This window comes from Mus caroli, chromosome 16 (assembly GCF_900094665.2).
Source record: "Mus caroli chromosome 16, CAROLI_EIJ_v1.1, whole genome shotgun sequence".
Lineage (NCBI taxonomy): Eukaryota > Metazoa > Chordata > Mammalia > Rodentia > Muridae > Mus > Mus caroli.
In genome coordinates, this window is record NC_034585.1 from 18,863,934 (window position 1) to 18,890,456 (window position 26,523).

Below are 26,523 nucleotides of genomic sequence, written 5' to 3' on the forward strand. Positions count from 1 at the left end.
TAGACTGGGGGATTACACATCTTTGAAAGTGTGGGAGAAGGGTGCAGACTCTGAGGCTACTAACAACCAGTACTGCATAGACATCCATGGCGGACTCAAGTGCACCTTGCCCATCAAGAATGGATCATGTCCCATCCAGTCATCGAGAGCACAGGCCTGGCAGCATCCTGTGCTCACCCCTCATCCTGAGGAGGTGCAGGCAGCATCTTTTCTGGACCCCTAGACATCTTCCCTCCAGACTGCCTGGGCTCTGGGTGAGAGTTTCTCATTCCCATAGAGGCCATGCCGGTCTGGCTGCTGCACTCCCTTCCTGTCCCTTCCCTTCTGCATGGGCCATGCTGGCTCTCAGCCCCTCAAGGGTGGGAACAAGAACNTTTCAGCACCTCCANTCCAGGGCACACNCAGAACCCCNCAGCCCAGTAGTTTTCTGAGCTTGTCTAGCCCCAGCTATCTCTGGGCTATCATGGCAGCCCTGCTCTCACTGAAGCAGACACTGAGGGAAACCAGCACTTCCTCTTGAACTGTTGACCTGGACAGAAGTTCCTCCGGAAACTTCCACAATGTCCTAAGTAAGGCCCTGCAGTTTAAGTGAACTGACTGGTATCACTTCGNCTCTTCCTNTTTGCCAAGTTCTGGCCAGGAGCTAGAGTGAGAGTCACCATTTACTTCACATTCTTAGCCTGACTCGGGGTCTGTGTTTCCTAGTCACTAAGTTACAGGAGGAAGTGCTTAAGACTTAAGAAGTAGGAGCCATGGTTTGTGGTTGGTCTTTCTGCCTTAGTGTCAGAATGTGGACACCCCTTGAGTATAGCATCATCACGTGTTCTGCTGGAAGCCTTGGGCATGATCTCCTCACAGACCAGTCACAGGATGATTGGATTACAGAGGTAGGAAGTTGAGGCAGGAGGCTCATGGTCAGAGTGTAAGCATGCACACCATGACAAACACCATGACCAAAGGCAACCGGGGAGGAAAGGGTTTGTTACAGCCTACAGATTGCAGTCCTCTGTCAGGGGACTCAGGGNAGGACCTGAAGCCGAGATTATAGAGGAGTGCTNCTTTCTGGTTTCCTCTGCCTCCCTTCTGTAGCCCAGGCCCACCTGCCTGCAGGTAACACCAGGTACAGTTGGCTAGACCTGCCGGTTAGATTAACAGGAGAGGAAATGCCCCCTCCCCCCCCAGACCTACCCACAGGCCAGTCTGAAGGAGGCAGTTCTTCAGTTGTGGTTCACCCTGCCCAGGTGACCAGTTGTCTCAGGAGGACAGCTGAGGCTGANGGTGACAGTGAGTGTGCGTTAGACTATGGCTGTGTTGCTGAGCCAGGACCAAGAGCTGGGTTAGTTCTGATAAACTGGACTTAGAGCTGAGAGGACTTCACTGGCTCCCCAAGTATTGTAGCCACTGGTTCTGCTGTCAGCAAACTGGCAAATGAGTTCTACACCATTACTGCTCNTGTGATGGGAGGCTCCTTGCCAGAGATGAGAACAGAGAGGAGTTAGAGCAGGCAAGCAGGGCAGAGGTGATGGGCGTGTAACCTCCAGAGGTAAGACCACAGGCAGCTTGACTGAACAGGAATTGCCACATGGGACTGAGTTTGAATCCTACCCTATCACTGATAGCCAAGTGGCCCAGAGTGAGTCACTGTCCAGGATTCTGTGAAGGACTAGAAATGCCATTCTTGAAAAGCACCCATCCTGTCTGGCCCTCAAAAGCCTGTGACCGTCGGACGTGGTGGCACACGCCTTTGATCCCAGCACTCAGGAGGCAGAGGCAGGAGGATTTCTGAGTTCGAGGCCAGCCTGGTCTACAAAGTGGGTTCCAGGACAGCCAGGGCTACACAGAGAAACCCTGTCTCGAAAAGACCAAAAAAAAAAAAAAAAGCCTGTGGCCTGCAGATGTTCCAGGGACTGACTTCTGCCAGGAGACAGATGCACACAGTCCCCCTGAGGCACTTGAAGGTTCACTTGCTACATCACCCAACAGAAGGCGTTCATCACTGTCCTGTGAAGGTAACAGCGAAGCACCGCACTCTTCAGATCCCATCCACTGCTCCAGTTGCATCTTGGCCCTGAGTTTCCCCTCAAGTTAGACTCTGGGTGTTGTCACTTAGCAGTCCAGAGGTGCGCGGCTCCTGGATATGCACTCATCTCTGATTGTTGAGGGCATCTGACACCCGGCTGCCAGGCTCTGACTTGCAGAAAGCCAGCTGGGTGAGGGTATACANGCTGGCTTCTCAGTGGGCTGGCAGGAATGGAAGAACTAACAAACCACTGACAGACAAGGGTGCTGAAGCCATTGGCTAGCTATACAACTGCAGGGAGGGAGGGCGAGTTTGGAGGGGAGATGGGATCTGTGGGTGCTATTCTGGAGCCCAAACTGAATTGGTGGCCAGCTGGCCAGGCTGCCAAAGANAGTGCCAGCAATAATTCTGTCCTGGACGCTCCAAAGAGAAACATATGGGAGTTGTGCTGAGGACAGAGGTGTGTCTGCACACAGGGAGGGCAGCAGTGCCTGGAGGAGACCCCACCCAGGCAGCCTCTTCTTGTGCCCAGGAGCGCACCCCTTTCATAAGACATGGCCTCAGGACCCAAACACAGGGTTTTTCACTGCCCCCCTCTCCNCCTTTGTCCCCACACAGGATGGTGCCCTCACCCCTCACATGTACCCTCTTCTCCACAGCTGGCTCTCCTTACGGAGCTCTCCCAGAACCGAGGTGGCGACAGCTGCAGACCGTTTGCTGGCCCCCAGAGCGGGCCTGCTTTCAACAGCGTCTTCCAGAAGGAGAACTTCCAGCTGCAGCTCGCACCTCCGCCTGTGGCTGAAGAATGAGGCCTCCCTGGAAGCCCAAGCTGCAGGAGGCAGGAAGGACCCACTGCGCAGGCTCAGCCTCTGCCTCCCACACTCCTGCACAGAGGCCCAAGGCAGCCCTGGAGCCGCCCTGCCACCCTCCCCTCTCAGTGCAGTCTCCCTGCTACAGGTCAGACCGCAGACGGGCCGGTTTCATTTCGCTCAGAATATTACCTAGTTCTACCCAGCCCTTTAGGAAATGGTGTTTATCCAGCCTCATTCGCTGTAGCAAGGGGCGTGGGAAGCCCATCGACTGTGATGAGCAAAGGTCAGCCTGGGAAGAGCAGCAGTCCGGAAAGCAGGCATGTCTGCTGGTGTTCATGTTAAAACCCTGGGAAATGGGAGCCCAACCTTTGAAACAATAAATGTCTCAGTGTTTGAGTCCTGCAGGCCTGCCAGTCTCTTGGTTGTCAGTCTATCCAAGGCCCCTGACACTGTTCAGAGAAACAGCTCCATCACAAGCTCCACTTGGGCCTCAACACTCAGGTGTTCTAGTGGCGGGGTCAGAGCAGTCAAGGAGAGTAGGGCCTGGGCCTGTTGGGTCCTGGACCTTTATGTCATTGTTTTTATGTAGCAGACATGGCAGTTCATTATACCAGAGACTCAGATGGCTCGTGCCATCTGTTCAGCTCTCCTGACAGCCAAGCAAACCCAGTCGGGAGCCTGCTGCTGCTGTGGATAAGTGGAGCTGCATGGAATAGCACCTCCCAAGAGCCCTCTGCCTCTGGAAGAGGGTGCGGGTGGTACTTCCCACCTGAGGGAGTGCATGGAGACTCACTGACCAGTCAAGGCCGAGATATGTACTTTAACTAACAGACACACAGAAGGAGCAGTAGTGTGGGCTGGCTCATCCGGAGTGGATGAGGTGTCCTCTCTGAGTGCCAGGCCCCAAGCCCCAGCATCTGGAAGCCCACCCCTGTTCCTTCTTCTAACACTTAACCAGATGTTATACCAAGTGGTGTCTTGAGGTTCCAATTCAAAATATTGTGTGGGGACAGTTGCTGGCTCTACTGACATTGTGATGCTGACATCCTAGGAGGTGACAGGTGTGGGACCAAGCTCAGAGGGTGGGGCAGGTGGCCCCAGGGCCAACTCCCAGCTATCTGTCTCAGTTTCTTCCGTTTGTTTTCTTCTGTGCACATGCCCGGGTTGCTTTCCGCTTTGCCTCAGGACAGATCTTTCCCTGAAGCAGAGCTCAGCTAAGCTGGCTGACAGGAGAGTTCCCAGGATCCATCCACCTGTCTCTGCCTCTCTGTGCTGGAGTTCCAGGCACTTGCAGCCGCACCAGCCTCTTATATAGGTTCAGACTCAGGTTCTCTCGCCTGTATGGCAAGTGTTACCCACAGAGCCATCCTTCTACCCACCCCACAACCACATTTCTGGGTCCTATCGCTACCCTTAGCCCTTCAAGAAGGGAGAGATGTCCCAGAGACCCTTAAACTACACTTTGGGGGGACAGGGGCAGGCTAAGCCACACCAGCACCTAGGGTGGCAAGGGCATGTAACATAGTCAGAAATGTCAGTGTTGGCCACAGCTCTGGTTGGGACAGATGAGGCCATGGGCAGCTGCAAAGGCTCTAATGAGACACACCCTAAGGGACAGCACTGGGCTGCCAGCCAGGAGCTGGGCTCTAGGCTCAGCCCCACACTGCCCCAATCAGCTCCCCTAAGCTGAGGAAAGCTGTTGGATCCTCTGAAAAGCTCCAGCCACATAGCAGAGCTCTTAAGATGTATGGGAAAATGTTTTACAAAGGTGTGTCTCAGTATGACTGCTGGGAGGCGGGGAGGGACTACTGCAAGAGGGACAGCAGCTCACCCATGGTGAATTCTTTAGTTGGTGAATATTTCAGAACTTTGGGGATCCTTTTAGAACAGCGTTTCCTCCCAGCTTTGTCTGCAGAACATGGTTCCCAAAGCTGCAGCTGCACCCACAACACAAGAAAGGCCTCCTGCTGTGTGGCCTTCTTGGTAGGTCAGGACCACTCCAGGCCAGAGCACAACTGAGCCCCTTTGGCTACCCCAGCATAGAAGTGCATGTCCCCTCCTCCCCAGGGCACTCAAGTCCCTCCTTTTGCTCCAGGCTTCTCTGTACATCCTCTGTGAAGCACTTCTCAGCCCCTCACCAACCCCACCCCAGGAAAACAGCATTTGGCTCTCACCTTGTCAGTGCTCCAGGGAGCACTGCCCATGGTGCTGTTCATGGGGCTCACTAATCCGCCTACTTCTGCTCAGGGCAGGAGGGTATGCTCTTTGTTCAGTTGGCGAGTGCCAAGCCTGTGCCAGACTCTGCTTCAAGCAGGAGGTGTCACTACTGTTTCCTGAAGTCACTGTTTTTCTCAGGTGTGAACAGAAATGTTCACAAACTCTGTGTATCGCATGAACATAGGTCAAGCATACAGAGGCGACCTGCAAGGCAGATTCTCCACCCCAGGTCAACCAACATCCTGACTCCTAATAGTACGGATATTTGCATATCAATGGGAATTATAAACAAGCTCTCTCCTCTCTCTCTCTCTCTCTCTCTCTCTCTCTCTCTCTGTACATGTGTATGTGCATGTGCGTGCATGCGTGTGTCTCCATGTCATACACTCTCTCACTCCTGAACAGCACTCCATTTTGATAGACTCGTATCAATTCCAGTGTGTTTGTGGGCCTCCCAAGCAATAATGGCTGGCCTCCTGCCATACTCGTGTGTGACTTCTGTGAATACACGTGCATCGCCTCTGCTGGTCATGAACTCGAGAATGGCTTTTGCAATGCCGAGGGCCGGGGGGGAATGCTTAGTGACTTTCTGAGTGCCCACATGAAGTTGCAGCTTCAGAACTGGGCAGATGGAAATAGTTTACCTACCCCAGACTTCTGAATTTACCTCTAAAAGCAAGCTCTGTCATCGGCCTCCTGTCCCCATCACAGCCAGAGACTAGTGGGCTCCTTACGCTGCCAGGATCCACTGTAAAGCTACGGCTGGGGCTGGGTGCAGCCAGGAGTGGAGGGGTGAGTGAGGTGAACAGTAGTTTCCCACTACAGCACTTCCTGTAACTGGGGAGCCAGGCACATAGCATTCCTGGCATCTGCTCCCTTGGAACAAGAAAGTTGTGACTTGGTTCTAAGACACTTAAAATGTCACATGGCAGCCCTCAAATGGGCAGGGACCCTGTAGCCTGCCTAATCTGGTCCCTTCCTCTAGAAGAATGAGTGAGCCTGGCATTTAGCACTCCTGTGCCTACTTCAGCTTCACCACATTGGCAGTTTCTGGCCAACTCCCCACTGACACTGACATATTTACCACTGTTGACCCTCTAGGGCTGAGGCAGACTGGGGTTCAGGGAAAACAGGACAGATCCGGCATTTGTGACCTCTCAGTGACCCTTAGACATGTTGATTGTAGGGAGACACCAACTTGTGGACTGTAATCAACCCCTCCTAGACTCCCAGCAATCTGAAGAAACCACAGTAAATTCTAGTTGGACCTAGCCGACCTCTCCTGACCTCACAGTGATTTGTCCACAGATACCCAGTGTTGGCTATATGTTCACCCAGGGTCCAAAGTTCCTTGAGAAACTGAGATTGTTGGCATCTTCTCTATCTATTCCATGCAGCCTCTAAATTATGCTGGGGTTATCTCATTATTCTAGATTCAGATATAATAGATGCCCCATGAAAATCATACCCAGGCTTGCAGGCCTTGCTGAAACCATCTGGATACCACGTGGCCTTGTTTTTCCAAGGGCTCTTGGGCTCTGTCCAGCCTCTTTTAGCCTTACTGATACTGCTACAGCCTGCTATGATGTAACCTCCAAAGCACACATTTGGTTGGCAGCTTGGTTTCTGACACAGGGATGTCCAAGGGTGGAGCTCAGGGAGCGACTGGAGCCTGAGGGCTCTGATCTCACGAGGAGAATAATTTTTCTACTGATGACATCATTGGGAGGTGGGGCACACCCTAGAAAGATACATTGTATCCCAGGTTCTTCCATGTCTCTGCTTCCTGACTGCCATGTGCCAAGCAGCTCTTTCCTCTGCCACACTCTTCTGCATGCCACTCTGCCTCACTACAGCCCTCTGGCCCTGGACTGGAACTATGAGTTTTATTCCTTGTGCTGTGGCCTCACAGTTGGGTCACCCAAGAGAGCAGCCTTGGTTGAGAGTGGGGTATTGAAGGAACCACCCTCAGTCTCCAGGGTTGTTACCAGGTAACTCTGGCTTCCTGCCAGGCTGCTTTGGCCTGGGTCTGGTCTCTTTCAAGATTTGGATTCTGTCTCTTTTGGGGTGTGGCATCTGATCTAACAGCTACTTTGGGAAACTGGGCTTCAGTCTCAGTGCTTTGGGCACTAGCTGCTTCCATTTGTTCCTTCTACCCTAACAGGGTCATCACTGCCAGCTGCTTCCCTCCACCCCAGTGTCACTACACTTCAGCGTCACTCTAGGTTAGAATGCTCCAGGGGACAGCTCGCCTGCTCTGAGCATCTGCTAGAGCCTGGCCCTGAGCAGAAACACTGAGTTTCTATCCTCAGTCTGGAATCTGCCTGTGCAGACCATGCTGCCAGTGTTCATAAAGTTGATGTCCATGCTCCTATTCATCTGTAGGACCTGGAAAAGCCACTGCTGCCTGTGATAGTCAGCTCCTGTATGATATGAGCTAGGTCTGAGAGAAGGGATAAGGAAACTGTGCTGGGAGACCAGTGAGGGATGCACTGAGAATATGGGCTTGGCCCCCCGACTGTGTCCCTGCCATGTGAACTCTGTCTGCATCTGACTTGAGTCTTGTGCTTCAGTCAACATACACACACACACACACACACACACACACACACACACACACATGGACAGTGAAGAACCTGCCCTGTGGGGAGATGCTTGTGAGACACAGGTGCCTACAACCTGCAGTGCTCCACAAGTCTACAACACTAGCATTGGTCATCTTACAGAGAACCAGATCTCTGCGCTGAGATTGTCTGGAGTTTCACACCAGGTGACAGGCTGGATGCCACCGGACTCAAACATCCCCCAAAGCCCAACCTTTCTAGTCCGTCATCTCCAGATTTCCTAGGCAATCTCCAGCTAGAAACAAAGGAAGACCTCCCCTGACCCACAGCATCCAGCCATGGCTGGAGCCCCTGGGAAAGGCTCATTCTTCAACGGACGCTCATTGGCTCCAAGCTCCCAGCAATGCCCTTGACTCTCAAAAGATACACAGTCTTGTGGCCATTGCCCGGACACCCCCCTTCCTCCACAGAGCCTATGAAATGAACCTGTACTCATTGGCTAGACCTTCCATTTTCAAACAAAATGGTCTTTTAGCCAATGGACATACAGGTTCATTTTAGAAAACTCAAAAAAGTAACAAAACCACCCGCATAACTCAGCATCCTTCCCAGGCCTCCCGAGTTCTTCCATCGTTTCTCCCTGATTCCTAAGGCCCCCCACCTGACCATCTCTCTGGAAACTCACTGCCAAGAGACAGGTGCCATCTTACCCTCTTCATTCTGTGCTGAGCTGCACAATGAGAGTTAAGGACATTGACAGTTCCCAATGAGGACAAGATGCTAGCCTGGCTTACTGCAGAACGGTCGTAGGCAGTCAGCACTTGTAAGACTACGAACAATAAGATGCTTTCCATCATGTGGTAGTGCCATTCTGCAGAGTTAAATTACTGAGCCGTACATGCACATGAGATCCGCTGTCCTTGATGGACCAATCCGAATGTGGAGCTGGTGGGAAACACTGCATGTGAGCAGGTAATCGGGTACACGGAAAGGGGAGGCTAGACCACAGCCCTTCTGTGGCACTGTGTGGCAAGCCACCAGGCTCGGGCAGTGTTCGCTAGCTTGTAGGTAGCCATGGAATAATGCAAGCAAAGGGCCATCGGTGTGGACTCCTGGGCCAGTGTCCTGGGTTCAAACCTGACCCTGACTAGTGAATGGTGCTGCTGTAGTGCTTTCTGAACTGCCCTTGTTTCCACATGGGATGGTAGGAAGATCACACTGGAAATGGTAAGGCAGCATCAGGAATTCAGTGAAGGCATTACTGCCTGGGGACAGCTGTGCCATGGACCCAAGCCCAGAAGCTGACATACTAAATCAAACAGGAGTTTCTGGGGACTGAAGAGCAGCTCCGGTTTCTCTTTCAGAGGACCCAAGTTCAATTCCTCGCACCCACATGGCAGCTCACCTTGGGGTTGTCTTAGACCTGAAACAATTCCTCTTTCTCTTCCTCCTCTCCCTCCTCCTCTCCCTCCTTCTCTTCCTCCTCCTCCCCTCCTTCTCCTCCTCCTCCTCTCCCTCCTCTTCTGTAATCCCAGCTCCAAGAGATCCAATACCCCCATACAGGCAGATAAAATAAAACAAAGTACATAAAATAGAAAGGATTTTTTTTTTTTTTTAAATTCAGGACTGGCCATAGTGAAGTTTGACCCTGGGCCTTAGCCATCAAGTGGCCCTGAGCTCCATGGGGTAGCAGCCTCCCTCACTGCTCAACCTGTATCTGCAGCTATCTTACACAGCATTCATGAACTGAAATGGGGGCCTGAACTGGTGCCAGAAAAAAAAAAATGTTATTTGTGGGGTCATAGTTTTTACTTCATATAAACCTGATGGGAGCCAACACAAGGTTTTACATGGAGTTCTGGGAGTTAACACAAGTGGCAAGACACATACACACACACACACACACACACACACACACACACACACACGAAGATCTAGAAAATTTGAATGGGTGAGGAGTATGAATTGCTTATCTCCTAACACACAGTGAACACTTGATACAAAAAACCCAACAGCAGTCTTGTTCTAGTACAAAAGGAAACCACGTTTATTGTACAGCAGTACTTTCCTAAAGTTGAGCTGTCTTAGGAAAACAATGTAATTTTAGGAAATTACAGAAGGGTCAACATTGTGCTTAAACTTCAAAACAGATTCAAAAGAACCCAGCACAGCAGGTGACTACTGCAAAGGACAGACAGCCTTAACCCACGTGCAGACCCAGTGCCCTGGAGGCGCCATCCAAACCCCAGGCAGGCTTCCAGGTGCCTTACCTCTGCAGCCAGCAGCTCCCCCTGGACTGCACCAGCCCTTCTGGGACACCCGTGTTCCCGCACCATAGTCACGACGAGGTGAAATTTAAAAACAAATTCACTTTGAGAAACGCCCTTGTGTTTATACTGAGGTTTAAGATGGTGCTCTGGGCTGTGTGGTACAGAGAAGGGGCACAGTGATGCCTTCTCCACAAACCCCAGGGTACCCGGCCTCTACCCACGGTTCTAGTTCACAGCACCGCTGGACAAACGGGAAAGAAAGAGACCAGTTAGAATATTTTCCTCAAGTAAAAAAGCCAAAACCATGGCAATAAAGTTTTGTAAATAGGATTTGGGGACAATCAAGAGCAGATGACATAAAGAGTATTTTACTTAAATTTGTGCTTTTTTTTTCCCCCTTACATGGCAGTATCTGCACTACAGGCATATATGGATATTTTGACTTTCTAAAGTGTCTGGTTGCTATCAAATTTGCATAAGAATAATTTGTTCTGATCAACCCTAGAAGAACAAGTTACTTCAATCAGGCAAGCAGGTGAGGTTAAGAAGTAAAACAATCAGATCCTAGATCACATCCTAAAGGCTTGTCAGAAAACAGCCCTGTGGTTCTGATCCGAGGCTCAGTGTTGTGTTGTTATTTTGTTATTATAGTGTTGTGTTGTTATTTTGTTATTACACTGTGTTGTGTTGTTATTTTGTTGTACTGTGTTGTGTTGTGTTGTTAATTTGTTATTATACTGTGTTGTGTTGTTGTGTTACCTTGTGGCTCCATATTACACTGTGCTGTGTTTGGATACTGAGGTGGCTCAGGTTTTAGTCTGTTCATCTTGAGGCATTAGTCTTTTCTTCTAGGAAAACAACTGTGTCTTCAGGGGTGTCCTCAGATTCTCATATTATTCCTTAAATGTTAAAGGCCAAAAAACCCAGGTTTTAAAGTTATTCTTTTTTTTAAAGATATCAAATAGTTATCCCAAAAAGGACTTTAATTGCTTTGTCATTTCTCAAAAAGAAAAGCTATGGACACATTTGAAACTTAAGATCTTGGTTAGGTAAGAAAAGTATAGTCCACATTTAGTGGGATTACCCTGGTACCCAACAACCTTTCAAAAGTGGTAACAGTGCCAGAATCCCACAAAAACCTATCCACGTGGTCCAAGCCTAGCTCCAGGCAAGCATCCTGTAAGGTCCAGATTGCAAGCTTTTGTCTCTCTCACTGTACAAGTGTTAGTCAAAAGCTGATTTAACACCACTGTGCTTACCGCCTACAGTGCATGTTGTGTCTAAGTATTTCTAAAGTGCCTATGAATACGCATATACAAATCAGCACTATAATATCAGGGTTATAGAGAAATTCTTTCATAGAACAAAGAACAGAATAGGCCTAGAATTGCAGTTAAGCTATACATTTTTTTATAGTCTTTTCAGCTGATTTCAGAATGCAAGCATAGAGAAATGATTCTGGCTTAATCATATTTCAGACAGTTACTGGTATGAAGACTGTTAGGAGAAGAAAACCAAAAACCTCTCAGCTGTGCTTGTTTAGAAAAGGCTGTTTGGAGATCCAAGGATGCAAGGGAACGGAACGTGTCCAATTTTATAAAACGGCAAGTGAAGCTTAGTGAGTGTAATTATAAAGTTTATGCAAATATTTAATGTGATCATCAATTGTTATTAAATCCAAAAATCCCATCACAATGGTGGCAAGTCTGAGTGGCAGTTTCAGGGGTTTAGAAAACAAGACCCTGGACAGAAGTCACTGATGTTACTGATAAAGGGACCAAGCCCAACACGCAGCTAGCCTTCAGAACTTTGGCAATGACCGTGTGTTTTCATGGCTTTGGGGCCCGGGTTCTAGACCCCAGTTAGTTTAGTATTTGTGGCAGTGGCCCTGTAGCAAAAAAGTAGATAGGAAAGGTGCAGGAATAAGTCCTGCCGTGTGTCTGCCTCTCCACCTCAGGGTCTGAGGAGCTCACCTACGGCACGTTTGAGGATAGTGCCGCTGCTGCCCATCACAGCCACGAGTGCAGGATGAGGGATATGTGGCTTATGGAGTTCCTTTCCATGCCAGTGAGGCACTATGACCTTCAGGTAGGGCCCACCAGGTGTCACCAGACCATCCCAGGCCAGCAGAATGACCCCACAGCCAAGATATGGTGGCTCCCACCTGCCCTCTCTGTACCTGCTGGTCCTTGGTGAGTCCTCACTCCCTGTGTCTGCTGGTCCTTGGTGAGTCCTCACTCCCTGTGTCTGCTGGTCCTTGGTGAGTCCTCACTCCCTGTGTCTGCTGGTCCTTGGTGTGAGTCCTTAAATCTAAGTATGTGGGGAGGGGGAGGAGTTGCTATATTCTCATCTCACACAGGGCGTTTTAACTAATGCTTCCCAGAGGAAGGCATATATTCTGCCTTCTGAACACTGGGTGTTTGGGGCTAGGCAGCCTAAAGAAGGTTCTAATAGTAAGCACGGGGACTCCATATCCAACTAGGGAAGCAGATTCTTCCTCTGTACATAGTGAAGAGCCCCCAAATGAGGAGGCCTAGGGAGCATGCGCTCCTTGCCTGCAGTACACACTAATGAGACAGAGGGATGTAGAGAGATGCTGATCACACAGCAAGGCCACAGTGCCTGCTCAGACAGCCAGGATCTGAGGCAGGTCTCCCTGCAGCCCTGGGACTCTTGTTTTATGACAGTATATGTTTAAAAGTCCCAGATTTGTACTATGCCTCACAGATATATTTGGGAAATGGCAGATAATAAGATCACGTGAGAATACACAGTTAATAGCAAATTAGGAACAGAGTTTTGAAGAAAGCTACATAAGAATTACTCACTATTTTGTGTGTGAGAGAGAATCCACACAATGTGTGTGGATTCCAGTGGAGTAAAGTGAAGAAGTGTTACATAAAACATCTTCCTGACTCAGCAGTGAGCTATTTCAACTGTTTTTGCATTTGCATAAAATCCATGCATCATACAAAATTCTAGTCCATTTCTCATCTAAGCCATTCTAATGCTTCATACAACCAAACGAAGCAGGATTGATCAAACCTATTAGATTCATTCCTAATCCCTAAAGGACTTCGTCTCTTAGCATTTTCATGCTAACTAAAACTATTGTGTATTTTTTCCTTAAGATGTCAGATGTGTTACCTCCTAACTATAATACCTATGAAACCTAAACGCTTTTCCCTGAACTGCAAAACAATCAAGGGCAGTGGGCGCTGTAGAATCCACCTGGGGTCAGCTCAGACACTGCAGCCACATTCTCAGCCAGCCCAGGCCAGCTCCACCTCTCCTTCCCCTGGTCCCATTATCCTCCTGGCTCAGCGAGCTGCTTGACTTGTGTCCTGTACTAAAATGTGGCCCCTTCGAGGTGAGAACCAGGACTGAGTCCTCCTGAATCCCAGCTGGACTGGACACAAACCCGAGAGACCCTTTCAGTCACAGAGGCTGTGACATGGCCATCACCAGGAGTCAAAAGGGCCTCCAAGGACCTTCTAGAAGTAGCCGAAGCCACTCTTGTCCTGAGCCAAAGTGGGTGGCAAACAGAAGAGCAAGGGAGGGAACAGTGGCTGCAACACTGTTTCCAGAAGTGAGCTGCTCCCCCACCCGGAAACCAACAGGACAGAGGTGTCACATGACACACCAAAGGGAAGCTGAGCCTTCATTACGTAGGACAGGCTACTGGTAAAATATGGTTACTTCCACTCTGGGTAGCTCTTCCATGGGATACGCTGTGGTCACCACTGCTCTCAAAGTTCTCAGTGAAATTAAGGCTGGGTCACAACTCATGACACCAGATGCTACATAGAAAGCAAGATACAAAAGGAAACAATGTCGTTACAAGGTAATATAAGGGGACACTAAGCAGACCACTGGACTGCGACTGTTAGTAATAGGTCTTGGAAAATGCCAAGAGTATTGGAAAAGGACTCGTCCAATCAAAGAACAGAAGAGGCTCAGGGTGGACCTCCGGCCGCAGTTCCCAGCTGCCTACACAGTGGTCTCCATCGTTTCAATCACTTCCAGATCCGACTGTGATGGGGAGAGCAGGGTGCACTCATCGGGTTCCCAGCTGCTCTCAGGGCTGTAATCTTCTTCGGAACTCAGCTCCGCCCCTTCTTCTGTGTCCTCATCACAGGATTCCACATAGTGAGCCCCAATGGCGTTGATCCCGGAGTCCTCGGAACCGGAAGGGGAGGAGCAGTGACCCAGTTTCGGAGTGTCACTCTCTTTAGAAATTAAGGCATCGTGTGCAGAGACCTCCTCAGGGCTCATCTTCTGGGAGTGGGGCGCCTGCTGCTTCTGCACATAGCACATCTTCCCATTAATACATTTAACCTGATAGTTGTCGATGAAGAGATCGGAAATCATACAGTACCTTGGCGAGTCAGGGGGAAGCGGAGGCTGGAAGACAGACGCAAATTTCAAAAAGTGTTCAGTGAGCGAGACGGAGATTTGAATGGTGTTGGTCGGCTCTCGGGGCTTTGCAGGGATCTCTGTGCTTGGGAGCTGCTCCACGGGGGTCATAGGCTGATACACATATTTGCCTGTGGGACACATAAGATACAGCTGAAATAGAGGCCCACCATGCAAACTGTATTAGGTAGCTTGTGACAGTCTGGCTCTACAGAGCATGTTCTCTAACTATTTTGATGACATCCAGATCAAACCAGTAACATCCCCATCACTTGACAGCCCTCACATTCATATATTAAAGTCCTGATTCCCAACCTGATGTTCATCTACATGAGATGGTAAAGTAGATGCCCCGTAGGTTTCATGTCCTTAAAGAGGAGGACAACTTCTATAACCCAGATGAGTGTCCTCAACAGACAAGCACCCACTAAACTTTCATTAGACTTCCCAGCCTGGCTGAAAAAAAAAAAAAAAAACCAGATGTTAATTAAGCCATCTGGTCCATGGCAAGTGTGTATGTTCATGTGTGTATGTGTGTGTTTTCATGGGGTGTGTGTGTGTGTGTGTGTGTGTGTGTGTGTGTGGTGTGGGAGGTGTTTGTGTAGTATATGCATGTTTGTGGTGTGGATTGTGGTCTGTGGGGTGGAATGTGGGTGTGTTGTACACACAAGTGTGCAGGTGTACACAGACAGGACAGTCTGCTGAGTGTCTTGCTCCATCACTCTCTGACTTATGCTTTGAGACAGAGTCTCTCACGGAAGCTGAAACTCAGTGTTAAGCCACTGGCTGGCAAATGAGCTTTTAGGATTGTCCTGTTTTCACCCCCTCCACACACACACACACACACATCCCCCAATGCTGAGGGATCACAGGAGCATCCAACCATGCCCAGCTTTCCCCCTCCTGAGTCCTGGAGATTCAAACTTGGATGCTCATCTTGCATAGCAAGTGCCCAGTCTGTGGCCTTGGACTAAAGCAGTCTGAACTGACCTATCTGTGCAGTGAAAGAGACCAGCTGGCTTCAGAGTACAGCCCTGTCTCACTCTGAACTGGGCAAAGTACGTGATCCGGGAACACAGATGCAAAGACAAAGGATGGGAAAGAGGCCGCAGCTCCAAGACAAATTATCACATAACACTGCATTGTTTGATTTCTTTACAGAAATAATGACAGTATGACCAGAGGTATGGATGATGGTGAATCGCCTGCTGAGCAGGCACATAGATGGGCTCCATCTCTAGCACCACAATAAATAAGTTTAAAAACAAAAATAGCTCATAGGAAAGTCCTGACTCAAAGAAGAACGGAAGGAGAGTAAAATATCTCCAAATTTCACTTCTGGACAGAAAGGTACTAAAGGCAGAGTCTCACAGAGCAATGTCTATACGTCTCTGTACATGCAGTGTTGTCCAGAAAAGTGTTCATTGACAGACAGATAAGTAAAAGCAAAAATGTACACGTGTAACAGAATGTTCAGCAGGCCAAACATGGCTCATTGGAGGTCATGGGCTAAGGGAAATAAGCCAGTCACAGCAAGATATTTATCTTCTCTCTAGATCATTCCACACGTGAGAAGCCCAGAGCAGTCCAGTTCATACAGTCGGGAGGGAGAGTGGTTTCTCCAGGGATGGAGCTGCAGAAGAGACTATATAGCAAGTTTACAGGTTGCAGAGTGCTGTGAAGGCTGACAGTGGTGACAGCTGCTCACTATGAACGTCACTCAACATGTACACAGATAAGGGGCCCAATAACACTCATCACTGGGGACACACTGATCGGCAAGAATGGCTGTGATCAAAGGAGAAGAAAAGAGCCAGCCCTGGTGAGCGTGCCAAAAAGCAAGGTTCTCCCAGGCTCCTAAACAGAAGGAAAGCCCAAACAAAGGCAGCGGGAAGGTTACTCAAAACTGACCAAGGGCTGGCCTTTCCTTTAAAATGAGCATGTCTGTGGAAGCCAGCGTGCTCAGCCTGGGTGAGAGCCGGGTCCAGTCTCCAGCTAGCAGCAGTGAAAGCCAACTAGAAATGAACAGCTCTTTTTTTTTTTTGGGTTGGGTTTTTTTTTTTTTTTTTTTTTTTTGCTTTTCTATTTTTGTTTTTGTTTTTGAGACAGAGTCGCACTTTGTAGCCCTAGCTAGCCTGAAACTCACTATATAGACCAGGATGACCTCAAACTCAGGGATGCCTGTGCCTGCCTCTGCCTCCCAAGTGTTGGGATTAAAGATGTTGCACCAACCATCATGCCTGGCAAAAATGAATTTCTGTATGATCCAGCAATACCTGCTGGCTACACACATCCAGTGGGCTGGGAATCGGGTGGCACCTGCATGTTCACTGCAGCACAGTTCACAATACCAAGACACGGCGCCCACAGCAGTCGATGAGGAGGCGTGGTCGATGAAGAGGTGTGGCATATCTTTCCAGGGGCATATTATTTAGTCATGAAAGTATACAATGGGAGGTGTAACATTGAGTAAAATAAGTCAGAAGACAGTATGGCAAAGTCTCTCTTGTATGTGGAGGATAAACAGTTGGACTCACAGAAGCAGGCACTATTAATAGTAACAGAAAATTGAGAAGCCAGACGGAGGATGGCTAATGAATGCCGATGGATAGACAGCAGCGATTTCTAATGTTCAGAGTAGACTGACTATGTACGGCTGACAATAACTGACTATTTCAAAATAGCTACTGGAATTCTCAGACCAAAAAAAAAAAAAAAAATGTCTGAGGTGACAGATACATCTTGGAATGATTTGTAGATGCTCGGCCCAGGGAGTGGCACTATTAGAAGGTGTGGCCCTGTTAGAGTAGGTGTGTCACTGTGGGTGTGGGCTTTAAGACCCTCATCCTAGCTGCCTGGAAGCAAGTATTCTGCTAGCAGCCTTCAGATGAACATGAAGAACTCTCAGCTCAGCCTGCACAATGCCCACCTGGATGCTGCCATGCTCCCTCCTTGACAATAATGGACTGAACCTCTGAACCTATAAGCCAGCCCCAATTAAATGTTGTTCTTTATAAGAGTTGTCTTGGTCATGGTGTCTCTTCACAGCAGTAAACCCTAACCAAGACACATCTGTCCCTCTGATCTGATTATCACACTGCAATGTCACACTGCACTCCATAAATTTAAAATATATTTAAAAAGTAACCAGAGAATAAGAAATAATTTTATTAGTAATTTTTAAAAGAAAAATTGACATCCCTTTGAAATAGTGAAGCTAAAATTAAACACAGGACATGATTAAATGCACTCACACACACACAAAAGCAGTTGTTACCAACAGGTGAAAATTCTATTTCAGATAACTCATTTCTTCTGGAGGAATCTCCTTCAACATTTTCCCAAAGATCAATCAAAACCACTCAAGTACCTCCTGTGCGTCTTCGGAAGGAAGTCTATTGATGACATTTCTGATTGGAGGAGTAACACTGTGCACCCTTGCTCCCAACACCTCCTCAACGAGACCTGAGATGCCCATGGAGAGATTTATGTTATCCTGCATAAACAGAAGCAGGGCAGTGTCACACTGTCGGGCTCACTCAGGTTTAAGACAGGAGACCTCTTCCTTCTCCGGGGATCACTGTGAGCCAGTGCAAGCTGTCAGTAGACCACGCCCTTCACCTACCCCTGCACGTGTAGCACAGAGTGACTACACAACAGACACAGGTTTTTGATGCTGTTTCACTTTCTTGGTTATGGAGCACAATGTGAAGAAAACAAAACAAAACAAAAACAAAACAAAAGTGCAACACCAAAATACCCACGTCAAGGAGGCCGGCCCGCATATGTTCCCATGCCCCGTTTACCTGCAGTATGCTCCTGGTTATCTGTTTTATGTAGCTGTACACTTGATACTTTAAAAAAAAAAAAAAAAAAAAAAAACCTTCTGGGAGAAATATAAGCATTTTTTCCTCTCCAGAGAAGTTGATGTTTGTTAAATGTGTATCTCCCCTTAACACAGGAAATACCCTGCTCTCATGAATGCAGAATAATTTTAATATTAACCCAAGCAAAAGTATGATTAGGAAGGTAAATCTACAGGGGTAAGGCAGGGTGGTCTGGGGTGGGCTGCATGCCTAGCTCAGGTACTTGCTTTTCATCAAATCACAATTGTTTATGTTACCTGGGGTATTCAATATCCTGAAAAAATGCTATTCAGTACTTTTTTACAGTGTGAATCCATCACTGAGATGAGAGGCAAATCACACTGAAGGTAAATGGAAACATTACTGAGGCGGGACTCTCCACAGCCCACAGAAGTCATCTGTATCCATTGTGTGCTCCAGGGGAACATGGAAGAGCACACACTTGCTAGTATGTTGAAGCCTATGCTAGTTAGAATCTGCTTGGCCCAGGGAGTGGCACGATTAGGAGGTGTAGCTTTGTTGGAGTAGGTGTGTCGCCATGAACGTGGGCTTTAAGACCCTCATCCTAGCTGCCTGGAAGCCAGTCTTCTCCTAGAGGCCTTCAGATGAAGATGCAGAACTCTCAGCTCCTCCTGCACCATGCCTGCCTGGATGCTGCCATGCTCCTGCCTTGATGATAATGGACTGAAGCTCTGAACTTGTAAGCCAGCCCCAATTAAATGTTGTCCTTTTAAGAGTTGCCTTGCATACACCAGCAAGATTTTGCTGAAAGGACCCTGATATAGCTGTCTCTTGTGAGGCTATGCCGGTGCCTGGCAAACACAGAAGTGGATGCTCACAGTCAGCTATTGGATGGAACACAGGGCCCCCAATGGAGGAGCTAGAGAAAGTACCCAAGGAGTTAAAGGGATCTGCAACCCTATAGGTAGAACAACAATATGAACTAACCATTACCCCCTAGAACTCGTGTCTCTAGCTGCATATGTAGCAGAAGATGGCCATCATTGGGAAGAGAGGCTCCTTGGTCTTGCAAACTTTATATGCCTCAGTACAGGGGAATGCCAGGGCCAAGAAGTGGGTGTGGGTGGATAGGGGAGTGGGGGGGTATGGGGGACTTTGGGGATAGCATTTGAAATGTAAATGAATTTGAAATGAAAATACCTAATTAAAAAAAAAAGAAATGAAATTAATATTAAAAAAAAAAAGAGTTGCTTTGGTCATGGTGTCTGTTCACAGCAGTAAAACCCTAACTAAAACAAAGCCCTAATTAGAAATGTAAGCAACATTCTACTTTCTTACTTACAGCCCATGCCATCATTAGTGGATCCCATTTAATATGAAGCAAATCCCTGGTGTGACGGCCCAGCAGGCATATCTACTTACTGAAGGAAGACTTACTGAATAGCCACTGCCTGTACTAAGTCAAATGCCACCGGGAAAAGAAAACGCTGTACAAGACGCAGTGGTATTTCTGGAAGCATTTGGACTGAGGCAGAATGTAATGAAGTTAAACCACTTCAGGTAAGGAAAAGCCCAGGGACATGCAGAGTCATTGTGCACAGGGCGAGACCAGGCTCCGGGCCGCTCTGTCAAGGCTGGGGACACTGCAGCTGAGCAGCAGCAAGCAGACTGTCCCACACTGGTTTTAGAGCCGGGGTGAGTTCAGAGTGGGGTTCAGACAGCAGGAGTGTGGCTGGCTGGGTCCCGGAGCTCAAGGCCACGGCACCCATGGTGGGTACCATAGTGAACTGTGCAGATCTCAGAGAGGCAGGGCAGGCAGGTACAGAGAAAATGTGTGCTGATGAACCAGGAAGATATGACAGTGAAGAAGAGGCTGTAAGAGAGGTTGGACTATGAAGTTCTCACCTAAGCTGTGGAGAGAAAGGAAATAGGAGACATACTCCCAGGAAGATAGCCAGCTGCAGGAGGTGATTAAAGACTGGACTGAAGACATCGAGTGAGCCCCAATGTACTCTTCCTCTGCTCCTGGATGTCATAGTTAACATTCTTACATTTGATGTTCCCCAATATACAAGTGATTAAGATATATACTTCAGACAGATGTTGAAGGACTCACCATGAAATGTCTCCAAGCCTCAGGTTGATGCCCAAAGCACTGTAATTTTCTATCCTTCTTGTTTATAGACCTTGTCAGGCCACCATTTGGCCATCCTGAGACCTCTGAGACTCTGCTATACCCCAATGCAGAATTCTACTGTCAATGATCTGACCCAGCGCTGTGACACCCCACTTTCTACACTTGTGCCCACACCTGCTTAAATACTAATAAAGTGAACCTTAACTGTGTGCACTGGGGACATGGTTTAAGCAACGGGGCTATGAGTGGCCTCTGAGCCACTGTGTATGCAAATCAGGAAAGATCCCATTCAACAGCTCACCACAGGAAAAGACACATAATTACAAACTACTAAGAGCGCTGCTGGCAAAGGGAGAGGAGGGTTCAGCAAGATCAGCCACACGGAGCTGCACCTGTGCAGCCAGGGATGACATCCAGGAGGCAGAATTCAGTGCATGTCACCTCAGGATGGGGACAGAAGGACAGAGGAGCCCTAAGGTGACTGGATTAAAAGGGTGGCAGAGACCAGACAATGCAGAGCTGAGGGGGATGTTGGTAGCCGGAGAGCAGGTTCTAAGGAGAAAGCAGCCACATTTGCCTTGGTCTTCTACCTCTACCCTCTCACTAAAACCCCCAGTCAGGTATCAATCATCAAACTACACCCTTCTCTAGGATCCAACTTAAATCTGACTTTCAGTCAAACAGGTAAGAGATGGCTGGGTAATAAGGCTGGTCGTGGCCACAGGGGACTCAGCCACTCCACTGCTCTCCTTGCTTGTAAAAGCAAGCACCACAAAGGAACCTACACAGGGCAAGTCCCTTAACAATGGACTTCTGTAATCCCCACCACTGTGGGCTCCACCTCAACCCCTCTAGAGTACAGCAATCAGTGGGGCCTGCCAAATATAGAGAGGGTGTCCAGCTCACAGGAATTCCCTGCTGAAAACTCATGTGCTGGGTTTGAGGGAGAGCATCCCACTCACTAACACAAACATACACACACTTCAGGAGAGGGAAGCAAAGACCGTCCATGGCTACAAACTAGAGTTTGCATCGTGTTCAGAGAAAAGCAAAGGCTGAAAGAGCTACAAAGGGCCCTACAGAAAGCACAGACTACAAACTGAAGGAAAGCTAGGTCCCAAGGACAGGAGGGAAGTGGCCTGCCTCATGCAGAAGCCCCAGTTGTGAAGGAGTGTGGGTGAGCAAGGCGGCCACAACCAGTCTAATAAGATTATTGAAAGAAAAAAAAAAGTAGAGTGTCAAAAAGCCACCCTGCTGCATAAACTGGCACAACAGAACCCTTCGAATGCATGGACACAGGAAACTCCAGTTATAAGTGACACTATTGGAAACTCCAGTTATAAGTGACACTATTCAGGCTCAGAGTTCAGACTCATAGTGCTATATATGTTCAGGTAAAACAGGCCATATATAGATGGTGCAGAGTCAGAACTCTTCAGCTTCTATTTCCTTTTTAGTAGCTAGACAGGGTAGTTTTAACTGTCAACTTGACACCTGGGAAGAGAATCTTACTTATGGAAGTATCTAGATCAAGTCAGCCTGTAGGGGATTACATTGATTGACCCCGCCCACTATAGGTGGCACCATTCCCTAGGCTGAGCTCTTAACTCTATATAAGTGAAGAAAGCTGGCTGAGTGTTCAAGGAGGCAACATGATGGCTTTAGTTTCTCTCTGCTCTGGACTGTGGATGTGATGTGACTAGCTGTGTGAGATCCTGCCTTGACTTCCCTTCAGTGATAGACTGTAACCTGGAATTGTAAACCAAATAAATATTTTCCTTCCCTAAGCTGCTTTTGGTTAGGATATTCTATCACAGTAAGAGAAATGAAGCCGGAGCAGCGGGCAAATCAGGGGTTTGTATAGTGACTATGTCTACCTCTTTCATTTACTCAGAAAGTCCTACTTATCTGAAGAACTGGTAGAGTAGAGTAGTGGTTATAGACCAGAGCTGAGTGAGTCCTTTCTGCAGGATTGGTCACTGGCAAGAAACATGAAAACCACATGTTCAGAGAAAGGCCATTTGCAGTGGAGGAAGATACACTCAGAATGGCAGATGGGAGGAAAGAGGACTGAGCAGGGTGGGGAAAGCTGCATACATGATCTCAGGAACACTGGTCAGCTCTGCTGCCGATCTTCTAAAATAACATACCACTTACAGAGCCTGAGTCACCAAACTGGACAGCAGATTTCTAAATCTGCAGTTTGGAAACTCCATTTATAAACAAAGAAATTTGATCCTTCGGTGTATGACCGAACCTGAGCGATGGCTGTCTGTCTGGCGATGGCTGGCTGTCATGCCACCAACACAGGGCTGTAGATTTCCACAGACCTCCAGCAATGTTACCCAAAGCCACTCATTCAACAGACAGGAACTACTGACAAACTAAAGCAAGGGAAACAGGCACGAGACATCTACCATGCTTCTTTAATGCGCTGGGAATGGAAGCGCAGAGATTCACAAGAAATGGACACTTAACTCAACAGGCTGACTCAAGAACAGTAAGATCTGGAGTGTCTGTGCTTAACGCAGCTCGGTAGGGCTCTGAAAATGTGTGCTGCGTTTTAATTATAACTCTGTTAAAGGTTATTTTTTTTTATAGATTCCACGTCTGTTCATTATTCATGGACCTCATTTTCAAAAACTATACAAACTAATATAGTATTCTGGAACTTTATACTTTAACTCGGGGGCTGGAGAGATGGTTCAGCAGTTAGGAGCATTTGTTACTCTGATAGAGCACCAGAGGACCGGGGTTTTATTCCCAGTTTGCACCTGGTGGTCACAACTATCTGTATTCCAGTTCCATGGGATTCAATGCCTCTTCTGACCTCCTCAAGCATAAAGCATGCATGTGGTGCACATACATACATGTATGCAAAGTCCATATAAAATAAAATGCTTACATCTAATTTAAAAATGTTTAAATAAAGTACAATTTTAAATTAAAAAGTCATAATAATAAAATGTACTCTATCAATGAGATATATATTTAAACCAAACTATTATCATTTATGGGCATAAATTATATTGCCCTTAACTAAAGAAAACATATTTATCATGCTGCTGTGTTTTTTTTTTCAATCAGATGTAATACTTACCCGTATTTTCTCTTCCAACCCATAGTTAGGTTAAACGATTTAAAAATTGATGCCACTGGAGACATCTCAAGGATTATGGGCAAGAAGTAACAGAGTTAGTCGTTACAAGCTAACTAGTGTATCCTCTTCCCTGTCCATTTAGCCACTGCGTGAGGAGAGAAGCCGAGACAGAGGTATCAAAAGTCGATGTGATGGGGCCTTTGTGCAAGGACCTCCTCTCATGCAGCAGGAAGGCTATGTAGAGTCACTCCACAGCCAACGGTAAATAAGAAAGACCGGGTGCATGGTCCAACGAGACTACAGACGGCTCTAGTTTTCAGTGTGTGGCTCTCAGCTCAAACACAGGTGGTCAGACATAATGGACAGAACTCTGAAGTCACTTCCTGTGACTTTATCCTAGTGTCCCCAGGAACCACAGGTGCCTTCCTCATATACTCTTCTTGGGCCGCTGAGTAGACCTTTAGTTAGATGAAATGCTCTCTTTATTCAGTGTATGGTCTCCATTGCTCAACTAGAAGCATAAGGTTTAATAGCCATGAAAGGGTGGTGAGTCAGGCTGACTCCATGACAGGCTTCAAATTGGCAGTTCAGGAGACTAGGCCTAAATCTCTGTTTTCAGGAACAGGGCAAGTCCTGGCAAGTCAGTTAGTTAAAAAAAAAACCCAGGCCTCAGGCAACCAGTTAGAACTGTCGGGCCAAGAAAAGCAGCCCTACCACCAGGACAATGAGTCAAGAGCAGTTTCCAGACTTCTCCAGCAAGTTTCCAACCCCCACCCCCACCCCACCCCCACCCCCCGCAGCACTCCAGCAATGGTTCTGTAATGTCCCTAGAGATAGAGCTAACAGATTAAGATAAAGGTCACCTACTCCTCCCTGGAATTCCCCTAATGTGCTTTAAATCAGGTCTGCAAGCTCACTGGGGTGCCTCCATCTTGGTAGACGGTAGACCCTAGCACGCAGAACTTCTGCAGAATAAACTGCTCTTTGCTTTTGCATACTATTTGAGTCTGAGGTATCATTCCTAGGCAAATCATGGACCCTTACAATGGGTTTCAAGAAAGTGGTCATTTCCTGACTGTCTACTGAGAAACACAGCACTTTAAACTGGGAATGTGGCTCAGTGGTAGGGCACTTGCCCAGCATGTATAACGAATCCCAGGATTTCAAAACCAAACCAACAAAACAAATTTGCCAGTTTATATATTTGGAACCTATATTAACAAGAGATGAATGCTATGCAAAAAGTACAAATAACATTCCAGATGCTTAAAATTGGACAAATAATAAATTAATAGTTTTAATTAAGTTTAATATTAATGGAGCAAGAATTTAAGATAATGCATTCTACAACCTATTTCTTTTAAGAACATGGCCTCTGTCACTTGCATATTTCCTTATCAACAGTAAATGACAAAAAAAAATTAAGAAAACCAAAGGAATCTTTTATTGAATACACTGAATACACTTCGCCTAGTCTCTTTCCCAAACAATGTCGTGCAAAACTATAAATGCTTCCTGAACAAGTAGGATTCTGGATGCATCTTTCAGAGCAGCTGAGCACATATTTATCTTTATTCTAGAATGAAAGGCATCAGTATGATTTCCCCGAGTAATGTTGCACCACTCTCTGAATGACAGCTAAGCACCAAGACTGGGCCAAGGCTGCCGAAGCTCTTCTTCTCAGAGGCTATAACAGACCCCAAGGAGGGACTGGGAAGAGCTGCCTGCCTGCCACCCAAGGCCTATACAAAAGGCTGCACCCTGATTTATAAGTGAGTCCCGCCCAAAGCAAAGGAGCACCACTGACCGAACCTAAGGAGGCAGTTGGCCTGGGAGGGGCTTGGGCGGCCCAGTCCACACTGGGCTTGTGACAATGCACAATCATGGCAGTATTTGGAAAGTCTGAGTCTGTGGATACACCAGAGATAAAGAAACATGACCACGGGGATTTTCAAAGCCACATAAGATTCTTTTCTGTATGTGCGAAAATTATCACTTGAAAGGACAAGAGAAAGTGGCATTACCGGAACAAATACGACCCTCACAGAGAGAGAAAGCCACAGGCTCCACAGAAAGGACACGCCAGCAGGTGCATTTGCTCAGGGTGAGCCTGGGTTAATCCAAGCAAATCATGCCATCCCAGGGAGCAGTCTGACTACAAATGAGGCCCTAAGCGGTCCCCTGCTGCTTCCGAAAGCACCAACTGAGGATTAAAACCTAAATCGCTAATGAAGAACCACAGAGGCTTCCCTGAGTTCCTGCAGCCGCGACTCTAGATGCCAGGTGAGACCACAGGATCTTTTCAAGCAAAGAGATTAATGAGGCTTTTGTTGTTTTGCTGGAAAAAGTGGACCTCATTCTATTCAAAACAATTCCACTGAGAACAAGTCCACTGAGAAGGCTAATAACTCAGAAAAATCTATAGCTTTGTCACAAAATCACAAAGGCTCACAAAATGTGATGAAGGCAGAAAATCTTTCCCTCAAAGTAAATGTCCTTGGAAATCCAGCTAACCGGTCACATTGCTGCTCGGTAGGAGATGATGGTTAATTCTATGTCAACTTGGAAAATGGTTTTGGACACAATTAACATGCAAGCCAGCAAGCTTTGGTAAGTAGATGGCCTTCTGCCTGAACAGGCCAAGTCTAATCTGCTTAAGAACAGAACAGAAGGGAAGCCCTGGCTGCCAACACAGACAGGGGAGACCTGCAGCTTCCACGCCCTTCTCAGGCAGGCTCTCCTGGGCTCCCCCTCCCCCCAACCCTATACCTGTCAGTCTGCAGAATGCTATGAACCAGTCTTTTCTTTTCTCCCTCTTCCTCTTGTTTCCTGCAACACACCACCTCTCCTAGTTGCTATTGCTGTGATAAAACATCATGGCCAAAAAGCATTTCAGCTTACAACTCTAAGGCCACAAACTCGAGGCAGGGCCTGAAGCAGAGGCCATGGAAGAGGGCTGCTTATTGGCGTGCCCTTCATGGCTTGCTCAGGCTGCTCTCTTAGAGAACCCAGGATTACTTTTCTAGGGTTGCAATGTGATTCCCCGATTCCAGCTCCTAAAGCTATTTTGTGCTGACATAATTTGAAATTGCACTATTTGCAGCATTGTTTTCTCTGCATACAACTTTGTGGTTATTCTCTGTCTGTTTTGTTTCCATGC

General features: G+C 47.7%; 2 protein-coding genes across 6 annotated transcripts in view; one reads left to right on the forward strand and one right to left on the reverse strand.

Annotated features, from left to right (window-relative positions):
* The window catches only part of Vps8 (VPS8 subunit of CORVET complex), a 212,540-nt gene extending 209,300 nt beyond the window's left edge, over positions 1–3,240 (forward strand). For all 5 annotated transcript variants that reach the window (XM_029470466.1, XM_021184755.2, XM_029470467.1 and 2 more), the window contains one exon: positions 2,680–3,240. In XM_029470466.1, the coding sequence (XP_029326326.1) occupies positions 2,680–2,829 (150 nt within the window). In that variant the 3' untranslated portion in view covers positions 2,830–3,240. The remainder of the gene's footprint in view (positions 1–2,679) is intronic.
* Positions 3,241–9,636: 6,396 nt separating this feature from the next.
* The window catches only part of C16H3orf70 (chromosome 16 C3orf70 homolog), a 42,521-nt gene continuing 25,634 nt past the window's right edge, over positions 9,637–26,523 (reverse strand). Inside the window, exon 2 of the mRNA XM_029470733.1 lies at positions 9,637–14,430. Within this exon, the coding sequence (XP_029326593.1) occupies positions 13,874–14,430 (557 nt within the window). The 3' untranslated portion in view covers positions 9,637–13,873. The remainder of the gene's footprint in view (positions 14,431–26,523) is intronic.